General features: G+C 35.0%; 1 protein-coding gene across 4 annotated transcripts in view; it reads left to right on the top strand.

The window, feature by feature from the left end:
• Positions 1-15706, top strand: part of Rasal2 (RAS protein activator like 2) — a 346050-nt gene that overhangs the window by 289325 nt on the left and 41019 nt on the right. For all 4 annotated transcript variants that reach the window (XM_026388446.2, XM_026388445.2, XM_026388444.2 and 1 more), the window contains exons 6-8: positions 10424-10577; positions 12626-12724; positions 13288-13842. In XM_026388446.2, the coding sequence (XP_026244231.2) occupies positions 10424-10577; positions 12626-12724; positions 13288-13842 (808 nt within the window). The remainder of the gene's footprint in view (positions 1-10423; positions 10578-12625; positions 12725-13287; positions 13843-15706) is intronic.

Here is a 15706-nt window from a genome sequence, read left to right as displayed (position 1 = left end):
GTAGAATTTAATTTTCATTCATCAAATGACATTTGGGATACTTGTAGGTTTTGATATTTCATATAAAACTTCTGTGAATAATGGTGTACAGGTTTTTGAGTCAGCATAAGTTTTCACTTCTCTTGCCCAAGAGTGTAAGTACTCTGTTATTTAATGTTCAGGTTTATAAAAAAGCAAAATATTAATCAAAACTGTAGGCTTATAGTTTTTATCCCAGCCAAGCCAGTTACAGGTAGTGTGCCTGCCTTTGGAGTGGAAAGTATGCTAGACAACTTACTTCTAATCCAGTTTACCAAACATGGTTTTAGGTGCCGTCCAGATTTGGGTGAGGGGAGACAGAAAGAAGAAGGAAAGAAAAGAATTATTAAGTTCTAGACTTCCATCATGTTCCCTGAGCCTGGCAGATGTTTAAGGCAGATTTTTCCTTTATGGGCTGCTTTGGGGATTCCTTCAGAAATTTCTCATCCCTAAGGAACTTTTCTCCTAGGGTTTTATTGACTTGAGCAGACTCAATTTTTCTCCAGGCACTTGCTTGTGACTTCTTTCTAGGAAGGAGTTCTTGCTGCTCTGCACTCTACCCCTGCAGTCCTGTGGTCCACAGGAAACACTTTCACATTCTTTGCCCTGACAACCTTTAGGAGTGCAGGCTAATCCAAAAGCATCTACACTCGCTTGCTCTGCTACTAACACATTTCTCATCATCTAGGTTTCCCAGATAAAATCAAACCCTATCTTCTCTGTATCTCCTATCCATATCCATTGTACCGATGGGAGAGGATACAGTCTCCTAGCTTTCTCCAAAAATTCTCTCTCATAAAATGTTTTCTCCATTCTCCGGTCACTTTTTGAAGTCTTTATCTAAACAAGAAGATTAAGGTAGTGTAATTGGTTCTAAAACATTTTGCTTATAAATATTACAGTTTTGTTTAGTACTTCACTTCAAAGCAAAGTATTGCATCTGTTTTATCTGTGTATCTCCCATTAAAACTTCGATTTCTTTTCTTTTTTTTATTGGTTCACAACATTACAAAGCTCTTGACATATCATATTTCATACATTAGATTGAAGTGGGTTATGAACTCCCAATTTTACCCCAAATGCAGATTGCAGAATCACGTCGGTTACACATCCACAATTTTACATAATGCCCTATTAGTAATTGTTGTATTCTGCTACCTAAAACTTCGATTTCAATATCTCATTACATGTTTATAATATTTTTATAAATGTACAATCATTAGCATAATATACAACATGCAAAAATATGGCCCAGTCCTTTCCTAACCCAGCATTATCTCCTACCAAACATACCAGGTCTTTCATTTATAATTTCATATTATTTCATATTTTTCCCTTTTTAATCTTGCTATTCCTCTAACCCAGTTGTCATTCCTTATTCCTATACTCTGTCCTTTGTCAGGCTTCTAATTCCTACTCATGCAGCAATACCCAATACTCTTATGCTCCCTTACTTTTTTTCTGTGTTCTTCCCAAACATCATCGTAGACTAAGTTTTTACCTCACTTACCTATCCATGCCAATTATTATTTGTTGAGAGCCACAGCCCAGTCGGAATGGCCCCTGGCATTTTGCCAGAAGTAATGGTTGAGAGGCGAGCCATTAAGATGATGATAATTAAATTAAGCTGTGACAGGATGATGCTGGATTGAAACTGGCTTTGTATTCAATTGTATATAGACCCCTGCTGTACGCCTGGGGGCGGGGGTTGCCCCGCTACTTTGGAGTTCTTGAGGGGATTCCTGGGGAGTTCGAGTTGGTTGGTGAAGTTCCAGTGGAGGAAGTTTGGGTTGGTGTGTGGGGTTCCTGGAAGGGCCGCGTGGGTGGCGTTCCGGGGAGTTCGGAAATAAAGTTTGTTCCTACTTGAGTGGCTGGTGATTTGTGCCCAGCCAGACTGCGGCAATTATTGAACTAAATGCTAATTTATCTTTTCATATTTCTGTTTACTGCTAAAGATTGGAAGCTCCTCAAGGGTATAATCTTGTATCCCCGTCTCCTAGCACAATGCCAGTTCTATTAAGGAAATGGTAAATATTAACCTGAAATAGAAAATGTCAAAACTGACATTAATAACAATAGAACAATCTTTTTCAATATGGTATATATACTTGGTTATAGTGACAACTCAGAAATTATTGAACTCCATACCTTAATTAATCAATATAATCTGACTATAAATTATAGAATTTCTCTTACCAGGTTACTGTCATGGGTCAATTAAGGATTCTTTATTTTATTGTCTAAAGTCCCATTGAAGTTTCTAATTGAATCATGCACTGTTGATAGGATTTTAAATGGATACCAATCTTTTATGGAAGATATTTTTCCTTTTTTCTTTTTCTTTTGTGATTATCACCAAAGTTTGAAAAAGTATCTTAGCACATCTATCTTTTTAAAAAACTTTTTTTAGTTGTAGATAGATACAATATTATTTTATTTTTATGTGGTACTGAGGATCAAACCCAGTGCCTCGCTCATGCTAGTCAAGCACTCTACCACTGAGCTACAGCCCCAGCCCTTAATATCAACATTTTAAATGTATATGCCCTTTGATCTGGCAGTTTCACATTGGAAAGTTCAAACTATGAACGTATACATATATGTGTGTGTGTGTGTGTGTGTGTGTATACACACGCATGTGCATAAAAATAAATGTACCTTAGGGCTGGGATTATGGCTCAGTGGTAGAGTGCTCGCCTGGCACATGTAGGGCACTGGGTTCGATGTTAGCACCACATAAAAATAAATAAATAAAATAATGGTATTGTGTCCATCTACAACTAAAAAAATATTTTAAAAAAGATCTACTAAGATACTTTTTTAAACTTTGGTGATAATCACAAAAGAAAAAGAAAAAAGGAAAAATTTAGATTGTCTTCAGGGACTGGTTAAACTGCTAAAGGCCAATAAAGGAATATCATGTGTTCATTAAAAAGAGACAAGTTCTGTCTATGTGTTCCAGTGTGGACAGAAGTCCAAAATCATGAACCGAAATCAATTTCTATGCATGTATGAGTTTGTCGGGATGAACCCAACTACTGGGTATAACCATAAAGCTCTAATAAAAAATTTATTTGAAGTATGGTAGAATCCCATTTGTGATAAATATAAATGCAAATGTACATATGTATAAAAATACATGCATATGTATATATTTAAATACATATGAATATATTGTTAGACCACAATGCAAGAAAAGGCCACTGACTCCAATTAAAATCAAATTAAAGCAAGCTTATTATTTCGACCAGCTGGCTGCCTTGCCCATCAAAATCGTGGGAGCCAAGGACAGCGGCGAGGCTTCTTTGTGGCCCAGTTTTATAGCCCCAAAAGTTACACAAAGGGGGGTTACAGATAACAACACTCTGAGGAGCATAACACAAGTTTACATTTTTGCTGGCCCCAGCATCAGAATTTATGGAGATCTTAGAGACTCAGAGAGGGTCGTTATCCGGCCAGGGAAGGCCAGAATTTATGAGGCATCACTAAGGTTTAGGAAAGGGTTGTTATATGGTCAGGGAAAACCGGACATGGGTGAGTTCAGGGCACGGGCAGGCATTCCAATCAGCTTTACAACATCAACTAGTGGCCAGCCCCTACAGACATCCTGATATTTTTACAGAAAACAGAAATGAATCCTTCATAACTTGTGACAAGCTGGCTTCTGATCTAATGAGATAACTAGGCTAGGTATATCATATATTAATATATTCCTATAATAAACACATAATTTCTAAAATTTTGTATATGTATAAATAGGGCAAGAGAGAGCTGCCTATATAAAAAAAATTCTAGAAGAATTCATAGGAATTGGTAATGGCATTTTCTATAGGAGATCAAAAAGGGTACCCTTATTTGTTCTTTGCCATCTATCCTTCTGAACTCTTGAATTTTACCAAAAGTGTTAACACTTTCTTGTTTTAGGGGAAAAAATTAAAACATGTTTTATATATATATATATATATATATATATATATATATTTATTTTTTTTTTTTTAGTTTCCCTCTAGCTATTTCACTGTTGCCATTTTTTCAGACAATTGTTTTTGCTCCATTTTTTCACATCCCATCTGGTTTTTTGATTTGTTTGCTTTTTTTTATTTTTGTTTCCAACCCAGTGCAATTTCATTTGTCATTATTTCCATTCCCTAAAAACTCCTCTTGTAAAAGTCTCCAATTACCTCTCAATTCCTAAATCCAGGGGCTAGTATTAGTCTCTTAACACACTTGATTTTCTATAATAGTAGACAGTCTTCCGCCTCTGAAACCTCTCATTTCTGGGTTTTTTATGATACTTGAAACACCTAGTTTTTCTCTTTCGTATTTCTCAATCTCTGTCAGTTTTATAGATTTAAATGTTGATATTCCTCAGGTTATTTCCACATGTCCTCTTTCACTATTCATATCTATTGCCACAGCAACCTCAAACCCAAATTGTATAAAACTTGCTTTCGTTTCTACTCTCAATTCAACCAGCATTGCCTCATATTTCCTATTCCCATGAAGGACATTACCATTTTTCTATCCTGTCATTCAGGACAGAAATGACCAGTCATCTTTGATTTTACAGTTCTCCCTGACACTGACAACGTTGCAGTCACCAAGGCCTAATTTTGTCCTATATATCTCTTAATTTCATCTACTTCTTACCCATTTTTGCCTGTCTAGTTCATGATCTTTACTTAGATTACTACCATAATCTATGAACTAGTCTCTTAGTCTTTCACTTTTTCTCTCCATTTTGTACCCCTTTCTTTCTCTTCTCCTTAGCCAAAGAAGTCTTGCTAAGATACACATCTGATCATGTCATTCCCCTCCTACCACCCAAAACCTTCATATGTTCATCCCCTGGTCTTGTGATCAAACTGAAAAGCCCATTACCGCAAATCCTATCATGATCTCTCTCAGCCCTCATGATTTACCACTCTCCTACCAACCACCTGTCCCCACCACATCCATACTACACAAGGGCTGCACTCTGAATTTCTTTCAGTGTCTCAGCACACCAGGCTTTGCATACTTTTATTACAGGTCTTTTCACATACTATCCATTCCATCTAGGTCTCTTGGCAGGACACTTGCATGTTATGAAGTCCATCCATTTGAAGGTCACAACTTCACTTAACTTTTTCCTCCAAGAAATCTAATCTGAACCTCCAATTTAAGATCCCCTAAATACTGATAGAGCCTCTTTTGCATTCTTTTTCATAAGTTTAATTTCATTGTACTACAAGGCATTGTTAACTCTCTAGACTATATATAAACTGCCTTTCTTCTTATCTTGTGTGTTTCTTGCACCTACCTCTAGTAGAACGCCTATGTGCAGTACATAGCAAGTAACTATTGGATAAATAGATGGATCTATACAGAAATTCACTTATTAGCCTAATGAGAAAGCAAATTATTCTGAGTTTAATAATGATTAAAATGTAAATGTCTTTAAACTTCTCTGGTTCTTTCCTCTTTTATTAATCTTTCACCCTAAACCTTAATCTTAAGGCAATAGTAAAGTTAAAACTCTAGCAATTAAATTCAATAAAAGAAAAAAATATTTAGTCTTTTCACTCACTCTTTAATATGTTCATTGAGTTGGATTATAAGTGAAGTTTGATTTCATGTTTTTTTTAATTCAATATAGTTGTGTTCAATTTATATAATTGGTACTAGTAGATCTTAATCCATTTGCAACTTCAGAGCCAAAAAAGCATATTATAATATAGTGCAGTTTCTATAAAGAATTTGTTCCCTAGTGTCGGTCATATTGAAGGGAAGTAGAATTTTCTACTCCCAGAACATGTTTTAATATTTATAATCCTTCTCCTTACATTCACCTTCATTACATGTACATGGGATATCATTTTTTTCTGTGATGACAAATTTTCTTACCATGCATTTGCTCACTTTAAGTGACAATTTAGGTTGACCAATATCTTTCTTTATCCTTAGCAGCGGAGCTCATTAGACCATCCTGTCTGGAGGCTGAGAGCAGGGAGAGGAAGATCTTCGGCATAGACTGTGCTTCCATAAATAGCTTTCTATGTGGTGTATATTTTTAAGCTAACATAAAAATCAGCAAGTAACATGAGCAGCAGGGACACTATACTGGCTTTACCTGCAGTGCATAAACCATAAATCGAAATCCTCAGCGAAGACACGTTGTTTTAGTACACAATAGAACTCTTGTGAATGAGCCCTACTTCCTCTACCCCGCCCCCAACCCCAGTCCAGGGAGGGAAATTTTTACAATGTTTACTTTTGCAAAATACCTGATTGGAAAAAATGAAATCTGGAGAGCAGGTATAATTACAGTTTTCCCAAATAAGATCTCAGTGCAATTTTTTAAAACCTTATTGGACTACATATAAATTTATTGATACTGAATATTTTTCATTACTACCTGGGAAATTTTCAAACAAAATGAGTGCCTTAGGAATACAAACTGGTTAAAACATAGGTATATTGCTGCATCTATCTTGCTATCTAAACTGTCCCTTCTGGAATTCAGTGAAGCCATCTGGAATCATAACTGCCAAGCCAAGCAGAAACTCACCTGCACTGAGTCCAGGATTTTGTGTGGCAATAAGCATTTTTAATTAAAAGTTTCCCAGTTCCTAAATTTGGAACTGATTCTGTAAACATGTGGCAGATTGAGCAAGCACGTCCAAGCATCATTGGAGCTAGGGTGGTGGGGAATGTGGCTTTTTTAAAAAATTGAATGGGTAAGCTGAGAAAAATCCAGCTGTGTTTTATTTTAAATTGCACTAATCAGAGTTATTTTACTCCTTTTTATTTTCCTTCATTAGTGTATCTACTGTTGGGTGTTGGTTCCCCAGCCTTTACTTTTAGCTTTTAAGACTGATTTCAGATAGGGATGAGGGTTAAAGCAACATAGTAGTAACAGAAAGCCTCTTTTGCCCTGTAGTTTATCTCTTAAATAGGTCAGAAGTAGCAGGTAATCTTCAACAGCAAAGCAATTAGATATTTAACCCTTATTTTCATGGTGCTGATGACATTAAAACAGAACATGAGCTTTGTAATGTTGTGAACAACCAATAAAAAAAATAATAATAAAAAAAAAACAGAAATGTAAGTGGTGTTCCTTAGTTAGAAGTAAAATTGCCCTCTTGGAAGCATTTTTCCAGTTAAATCAAGAAATAGTCATATTGGAACCCTGAATTATTCTTATATGGTATTTAGGCTGATGGTGCAGGGGTTAGGGGAATCAGTCAGAAAAAGAACCTGGCCAGGGATTGAGGGACTTACAACATCTACTTTTGAGGCTGGATTAGGTTTCTTAATGAAACCTAATGTCAGAATGGACTGGAAAAAAAAATTAGTTTTAAACTCATCATTCTCCCATTAAATTCTACTTTCCATTGGAGGAGTAAACTGTGGTGCCACATGGCTGCTCTAACTCTGTAGATAGTAGATTGAAGAAAAATCAATTCATATGAAGATACAAGAAAAAGTAAAGACTTGGGGTTACCGATGCTTTTATATCAAAATATTTGCACAGAAAATGCTTCCCACCACCACCCTGAGCCATTCCCAGGCTACTCGATTTTCCTGTTTACTGTAATCTTGCTTTACTGGGAATTACTTCTGTCTTCACAGAGACACTGTCTTCCTAATTCAGGAAGGGCTTGCTTATTTATTCAATAGTAATGTTGAACATGTGAGTAATTTGGCTTTTGATTCATATGGTTATATATTCACATACTGAACAATGGGAGATTCTGAACTATGTATTAATAATCGAAATTTCAGTAATTAGGAAGAGTTAAGTTATAATTCCAGACAGTTCACTATAATATGTTTATGGCTGCTATTGGAAGTTAGATTGCATTGGAAACACAATGAAAAAATAATTTTATACACCTTCCTCTGAAAGAAGAACACATGTGTAACCCAGATAAGTTCATGGGTAAGCACAATAAGAAACAATAAGCTAGAGGAAACAGAAGTGTGAGAGAAAGATTTTACTTGCAAGATAGAATGTAGAAATACTTACTAGTGAGAGATTAAGAATCATATATGAAGCAAGCTAAAGCTAATTATATTTGTTCCTAATCAAATTTTTAATATATGAGATTCTCCTCTACCCCCAGAGTTGCCTCAGTTTCTGCTCTACCAGCTTTGACTGAAAACTGTTAATGGAAATGGGTAGGGGCTTCAACATTCCTTCCTTTCTGTTTTAAAATAGTCACCTTTGCCAAGTTTGCAGAGCATACTCTCTGTGTCCTTCAAGCCGAAGCTTCTTCCTGCTGCCTTCCAGGTCTAATCTCCTTATAGGTGTAGCACCATGGCAACAGGCCCAGCCTTGAGCCCAGGTACCTTGTTTGTGTTACCCAAGGGGCTAGATGCAGCCTGAAGGAAGAGAGGAAGGCATACTACTTGTCCTGCAGCGTTTGGATGAAGATGACTTCTTGTTCAGTGTTTGCCTTTCTGCTCTGCTTCTGTTGAAGACTTGAATAACACCTGGATAGCATGTATCCAAAGATGGTATCAGTAACCAGAGTCAGCAGGGAAACCATCTTCTATTGGTTTCTGTCTTCTAAACAGAGAATCGTTTTCTGAGATGTAGTTCAGAAAGTGACTTGCTATATTGGACATGTGGCATCGCTATGATTTGGGGTTGCACCGCCAGGTGGCTGTACAATTGTTTCATGTAGGTAGACATTTATTTTGTTTGAAATAACTGTGTTTTAGAAAACTTTTCCTGGAGAATTTAAAAAGTAAAGGTTAGCTTTTGGGCATACCTCCTCCTGTTTACAATATAAATTAATCTTTCCTGGTAAAATGCTCACCCCTAGAACATGAGAGGCTTTTCCCTCCAGGAACTCTTTCTGAGAAAGATGGATTGAAATTGTTTTATATTTGTTTAAGAAAGATGTTAGTAGTGTCCCATTGCCCCACCCTGGCTTCGTGTAGCATATAGGGAAAGGTTATATGATATAATTAAAGCAAAAAAAATTTAGCATTTATTTATTTATAATTGATGTGCTATATTTGCAGCACATTACTACAAACATGTCAATGTCTTACTCAGAAGCACAAAGAGAAATAAATGTGAAACTTACAGTATTATATTTTTACATACATTATGGCATTAGTACCTTTTATGCTTACCTTGCCTTCTTAGTAGGATATATAATGTGGACTTCTTTACTTTAAAAATTGCTGAATATCAGAACACACATTTTTTTTCAGCCTAATCTTTAAATGGCAGTTGATTTTGTTGGGGAGAAAAGAATGGACTAATAAAGTCCTAGTAGTTTTAGATGTCTCTTATTTCATAGAGTTTGAAACAAATAGAAATGGAGAAAGAACAGTCTTTAATGCTAGTTTCTTGAATCTAGTTTCTTGAATCATATAACTTTTTAACTAAATACTACTCTGGCATTAGTGTTTCAGTTCCATTTAATGTTACCCTGCTTATTTCAAGAAATGAATGAAGTAGTTTATTTAGTGTACTTTACAAAAACAAATGTCTTTACACAGGCATTTCTTTTTATTCTTATTACTTACTACTTCTACTTGAAATACATGTATTTAATTCTGGGTGTTTCAGTCAATAAATACTATAATTATTGAGTAAAACTGCATAACCATTCAGTTCTGGATTCAGGAATATTGTACTTCATATTGTTTCACTCCTTTAATTCTTTCAAGAGGAAAGACTGTAATACCAACTCCTATAGTGACAAGAAGCATGATTCCCACATTCTTTTTTAAAACAACTAGGAAATAAAATCAGCCAGAACATTTGAACAGTGTCAACAAAGATCTGTTCTTCTATATGAAAGAGTTTGGGCATATTTTTTCATGGTGAGAACCTTTTTCAAGGCATTTTTTTATGTTATTCACATTTGTACTGTGAAGCATGGATAGAAGTAAAACCTTGCCAGAAAAGAATTCCACATTGAGGTGGAAATCAGGATATCTCCCTTTGAGGGAGTCCTATGCTAAAAAGTTTGGCTGTGTGTGTGTGTGTGTGTGTGTGTGTGTGTGTATTTATTCTGTCAGAGTAAAAAGAAACAAAATGAGGGTTCAACCACTATTTTGTCAGTGCTTTAAGAGGAGATATAACCTGAATAGCATAGATTTCTGCATCTTCCAATATAAGAATGAGGATAAAAAATAATGTTTGTGGAGGAGCTTTGAGCTCCTTTGAGACTAGTAAAATTATTGTGTTTTTGTGCTTTGTTGAAAAAAAATATGTCCATGTTCACATGGTTGTATGGTTATGTGTGCCACATGAATATGATTATTATAAAATTTTAATTTTTTCCTCCTGTACTTTTGTCCTTACATACTTGTTCATTTTTCATAAGCCTTCATTGCACTAGACCCTCATTTCCTTGTTGGCCAAGGTAACACTACCTGAAATATATTCTACATTTAGGGCTCGTGGGCTGCCTAAACTGAAAGAGTCACGTTCTCATGAATCCTTGCTGAGCCCCTGCAGCACAGTAGAATGTCTGGATCTTGGTCGAGGGGAGCCCGTAGCAGTAAAACCACTTCATAGCAGCATCCTTGGGCAAGACTTCTGCTTTGAGGTAAAAAACAAAAAATAAAAAGTAAGATTTTCTATCCAGTAACTTTATGATTTCATTACTGTCATGTTCTGATTTGATGATTTTAACTGCTTTTCTGTTGCTAAAAATTAACTAATTGTAAAGGAAAATTGGTAATTTATTAAACAAATTATATTTATAATTAAAGTTCTTAATGCTAGCATTTCATTCCTTTGGCCGTTGCCTGCATTTTAAAAAGTTGGGGGTTGAGAGTTTATCTCAATGGTAGAGCACTAGATTAGCACCAAAAAAGAAAAGGGGAGGGGGTGCTTAGTATATCTCAGCAGAGGTTACAGAACTAACAATAGCTTACTAAAATGTTAATTTTTTAGTATTGATAAGGATGATACCTACTATGTTGTTATTTTTCTCCTGAAATTCTAAAGTCCCAATTTTAATGTTTTTTGGGGGAAATTTGACTCAATATTTTTTTTAGCTACAATATAAGCAGTTTTAGATCAAGGCCTATGTCTTTATTCTATAATCCCCTGCACCTAGCTTGATCCCTAGCACATTGTAGGTGCCTAATTTCTTGAATGAACAAATTGCCCTTCATCAGAAAATAAGACTATCACATTTTATAAAGTAATTTCTCCTTCCCCAGCTAAATTTAAACAGTTGACTATTTGCATGTTAAATGTGAATATTGTGTGTGTGTGTGTGAGAGAGAGAGAGAGAGAGAGATTGTGTATGTAATTATTAGGGTTAGAATTTAATTGAGTCCTATGCTAGATATTGTAGAAAGTGAAAAATATTTGGTTTCTGTCCTTATGAACCAACGCTGCCCAAAAGAAATATAATGTAAGCTACATATATAATTTTAAATTTTATTTAGTCCAAATATTCTCATATCAGCATGTAATATAAAGTTATCAATGAGATATTTTTATATTCTACTTTTAATACTACATCTTCAAAATCAGAAGTTTTTATAATTACAACACAGCTCAATTTGGATCAGCCACATTTCAGGTACTCAGACACACCATGCAAGTACCTGCCATATCAGAACATGTAATCTAATTTGATTTACATGATTATGACCTGAGATTGAGTTAATGTGTGAGCAAACTTCAGCAATTTGGGCAGGTCATTTATTAATGTTCTTTTTAATAAAAATCATTGAAATGTTCCTTATTTATGGAACTCAGTTTAACAGACTGTATACTAAGCCCAGTGTTGGGTGGTAGGCAAATAGATGGGATATTTCTTCTTTTTTTTTAATTTTTTTTTAGTTGTCAGTGGACCTTTATCTTTATTTATTTATTTATATGTGGTGCTTAGAATCAAACCCAGTACCTCACACATGCTAGGCAAGCACTTTACCACTAAGTCACAACCCCAGCCCTTTTTCTTTTAATATTTATGTTTTAGTTATAGGTAGACACAATATTTTATATTTATGTGGTGCTGAGGATCGAACCCAGTGCCTCATGCATGTGAGGTGAGCATTCTACCTCTGAGCCACAACCCCAGCCCAGGATGTTTCATTTTTAAAGGATAGTTATGGTAGTGGTCAGGTTAACCTAATAAATGACTAGAAATCAACTAGCTGGTTGAATTATAGAAGAGCAATGGATTCCAAAGACAGTAATACAATATTATTCACTCTCTTTAATTTCATTTAGTAGCAATCTATAATATTATAGCAAAGGAAGATTTGAGAAAGCTGATAAACTGTTTTGTGAAACTCTCTTCCTTTTATTAACTTATTTAACAGAATTGAGACTACTCATTTGCAGATAATTTAAGATGTGGCCTAAAATATTTTTATTTTGAATTTTCTTAACCTAGGTCAGCTGAATTCTAAATAGCCTTTGTTTCCATACCTGGAAATAGGTGTGGATGCTACCTCGAGAACAAGTCAAAAGGCAGGTATAGATTTAGACATAATGAACTTCCACTAACAAAGATCATTTTAGTATTTTAGCAGTATTTTAGGTTCAGATGTATCCCTAACTCTTAAATGATATAACTAGGAAAAAAAGAGTCTTACTTTCTTTTTCTTATTTCTAATCTTTATGTTGAAGGTCACCTACTTAAGTGGAAGTAAATGCTTCAGTTGTAACTCTGCTTCAGAGAGAGATAAGTGGATGGAAAACCTTCGAAGGACAGTTCAGCCAAATAAGGTAATAGTGACTTTGAGTGTCTAAAAAACCCACTTTGAAAGCATTAAATTGATAGAAGATAGCTGTAGTGATAACATCTTAATTTGTATAAAGCTTAACAGTTTTTAAGTGTATGTGCATGTTATGACATTTCAGTCTAAAAATAATTTTACTGCACATATTATTGTTATGATCTTACCAGTGTAGATAAGAACACTCAGAAAAGTTAAGTGACCTGCCCAAGTCAGAAACAAGTATATAATAGAAGTGAAATTAGAACACAAGTTTGTTAACTACATATCTCTTTTATATTTATAGAAACAAGTCCAGTTGCTACTAGTTTGGCTAAATGAGAATTTACTATTACAAGATAATTTTTTCATCACAAGTTAAATAGAATATATGTGGTTCCCTAAGACATTCTTGTTTGAGCTAGCTGTTATCTTAAAGTAATGAGATAGCAAATAATTTCATTATTTGTTGTCTACTCTTAATAGAGTATATGATCGATCGGCATCACTTTAAGAGGAAAATGTTCTTTTGAGATATCAGCTCACAAATTCAATTTTGTTGCCTCTTTTTAGGACAACTGCAGAAGAGCTGAAAATGTTCTCCGTTTATGGATCATTGAAGCCAAGGATCTTGCCCCTAAAAAGAAATATTTCTGTGAACTGTGCCTTGATGATACCCTCTTTGCTCGTACAACCAGCAAGACCAAAGCAGACAATATTTTCTGGGGAGAACACTTTGAATTCTACAGCCTTCCACCTCTTCATAGCATCACAGTTCACATTTATAAGGATGTGGAAAAAAAGAAAAAAAAGGACAAGAATAATTATGTAGGGCTAGTCAACATCCCCACTGCCAGCGTGACTGGTCGCCAATTTGTAGAAAAGTGGTATCCAGTGAGTACACCTACACCCAACAAAGGAAAGACTGGGGGACCTTCTATTCGGATTAAGTCACGTTTCCAAACTATCACCATTCTGCCTATGGAGCAATACAAAGAATTTGCAGAATTTGTCACCAGCAACTATACCATGCTGTGTTCTGTCCTAGAGCCAGTAATTAGTGTGAGAAATAAAGAGGAGTTGGCTTGTGCCTTAGTGCACATTCTTCAAAGTACTGGCAGAGCCAAGGTAAGTGGAAAAGGGAAATTGCATTACCTGTACCTGAAAGCTTTTCTCTAACCTCTACAAAGAGATGAAGATATGGATGCTGAGGAGATCCAAATTAGAGAAATGTGCATTGTTATTGGTCACAAAAGAAAGGGAGAAATAAGAGTTAAGAAAGAACCTATTAGCAGTTCTTAGATTCAGAAAATATAGGATTTATAAAACTTAAAATATAAAATGGAGGAACCAATAAATATTCAAAAGTCCATTTTCACGAAAGGCAGATGCCATAACCAGCTCTTTATTATCTGGTAAAATAAATGGTATGATTGACATGATAATCCCACAGTGTGTTCAGATTCCTTATCTTTAGTTCTAAAGTGTCATACAGTGTTTTCTTCCCCACTATATTTTAAGATTAATGGATGTCTATAGCCCTTAAGCACAAAAGGAGGTATTCAAGAAGCATGCTGGGTGTTAGCAAGAGTACTCATGGGATTAAAATCTTCATTTGGGATAAAAATACCAAGGGATGTTATACAGTTGGTGGCTGTTTCATAATAGCCTTATCTCATTTTAACCCATACAAAAGTAAAACTCAAAAAAAAAAAAAAAGAAATATGCTAATTGTAAGAACAACAACCAGTTAATGGAGTCTTTGACCTATTGGGCACATTTATGTTCTTCGACCTTTAAATCTTAATTGGGCTGAGTCTCCAAGGTATTATAAGCAAACTGGTCATGGTAAGATTATATTTTAAATCCATAGATGTTCACACCTACAGTGATTTATTTAGAACCAAACAGTAAAATAAAGTGCTATTAAAATTTCTTGATATAAGTCAGAATGTATCAATATGTTAGATATTTAGTTCTTAACTGATTATCTTCTTGCTGATTATAATTTTTGTGGTTAAATTTACTGATTCAAAATATTGAGCTTTCTGTTGTTAAAAAAAAGTTTAAGAGTTGGGGTGAGGTGTCATTGAAATTTTGAGTCTGAAATTTTATGGATCTATTTTTTGTACTTCTTTGTTGCTGAAGGTTCAAGATGTACATGAGATTTTTTTAAACAAATAATATACAATTTATATACAATAAATGACACCCATTTTAAGTGCAGAAGTTCCGTGAGTTTTGAAAGATTATGTACCTATTGAAACTACCACCTAATCAAGACACAGAATGTTGCCATCATCATTAAAAGTTCATTTTGCCCCTTACCATAAGTTTTAAAGGTGATTCCTAAGTCCACCATTCTTGATATATTGTTGACCTGCTCCAGAATAAATTGCATTAATGTTTAAAATGTCTAATTTTATAAATCAGCATATTCCCTCTTTTGATTGGGAGCCCTTGAAATATCCCCAAAATATTAACATTTACAATATTTGATGTTATCACATTTCCAACTGAACAATAATAAACACTGAATTTTGCATTAGGTTCTTTTAAGACTGTTGAGGAAGGAAGAGGCTGTTATTTCAGGGCTTTATTTCTTCTCATGCCCTTTTGTTTTTTTTTTTTTAATATTTATTTATTAGTTATTGGCAGACACAACATCTTTGTTTGTATGTGGTGCTGAGGATCGAACCCGGGCCGCACGCATGCCAGGCGAGCGCGCTACCTCTTGAGCCACATCCCCAGCCCTCTTCTCATGCCCTTTTGAATGGATGGATGGATGAATGAATGGATGGATGGGTAGATGGGTGGGTGAATGGGTGATTGAGCAGACAGATGGGTAATTAGCCTAGAAAGTGAGTTCAAGTGATGAATTCAAGAAATTCCATGTTGATACTGTGAGCCAATTTGATGTTATATGTTGAACATTTGTTATATGTCACAAACTGTTAGGTGCTAGAGATATGCTGGTGAACAAAAATAGACC

Source organism: Urocitellus parryii, chromosome 9, assembly GCF_045843805.1.
Source record: "Urocitellus parryii isolate mUroPar1 chromosome 9, mUroPar1.hap1, whole genome shotgun sequence".
In the NCBI taxonomy this organism is placed as follows: Eukaryota; Metazoa; Chordata; class Mammalia; order Rodentia; family Sciuridae; genus Urocitellus; species Urocitellus parryii.
The sequence above is the reverse complement of the archived record's forward strand: the minus strand, read 5'-3'. Positions and strand labels throughout refer to the sequence as shown.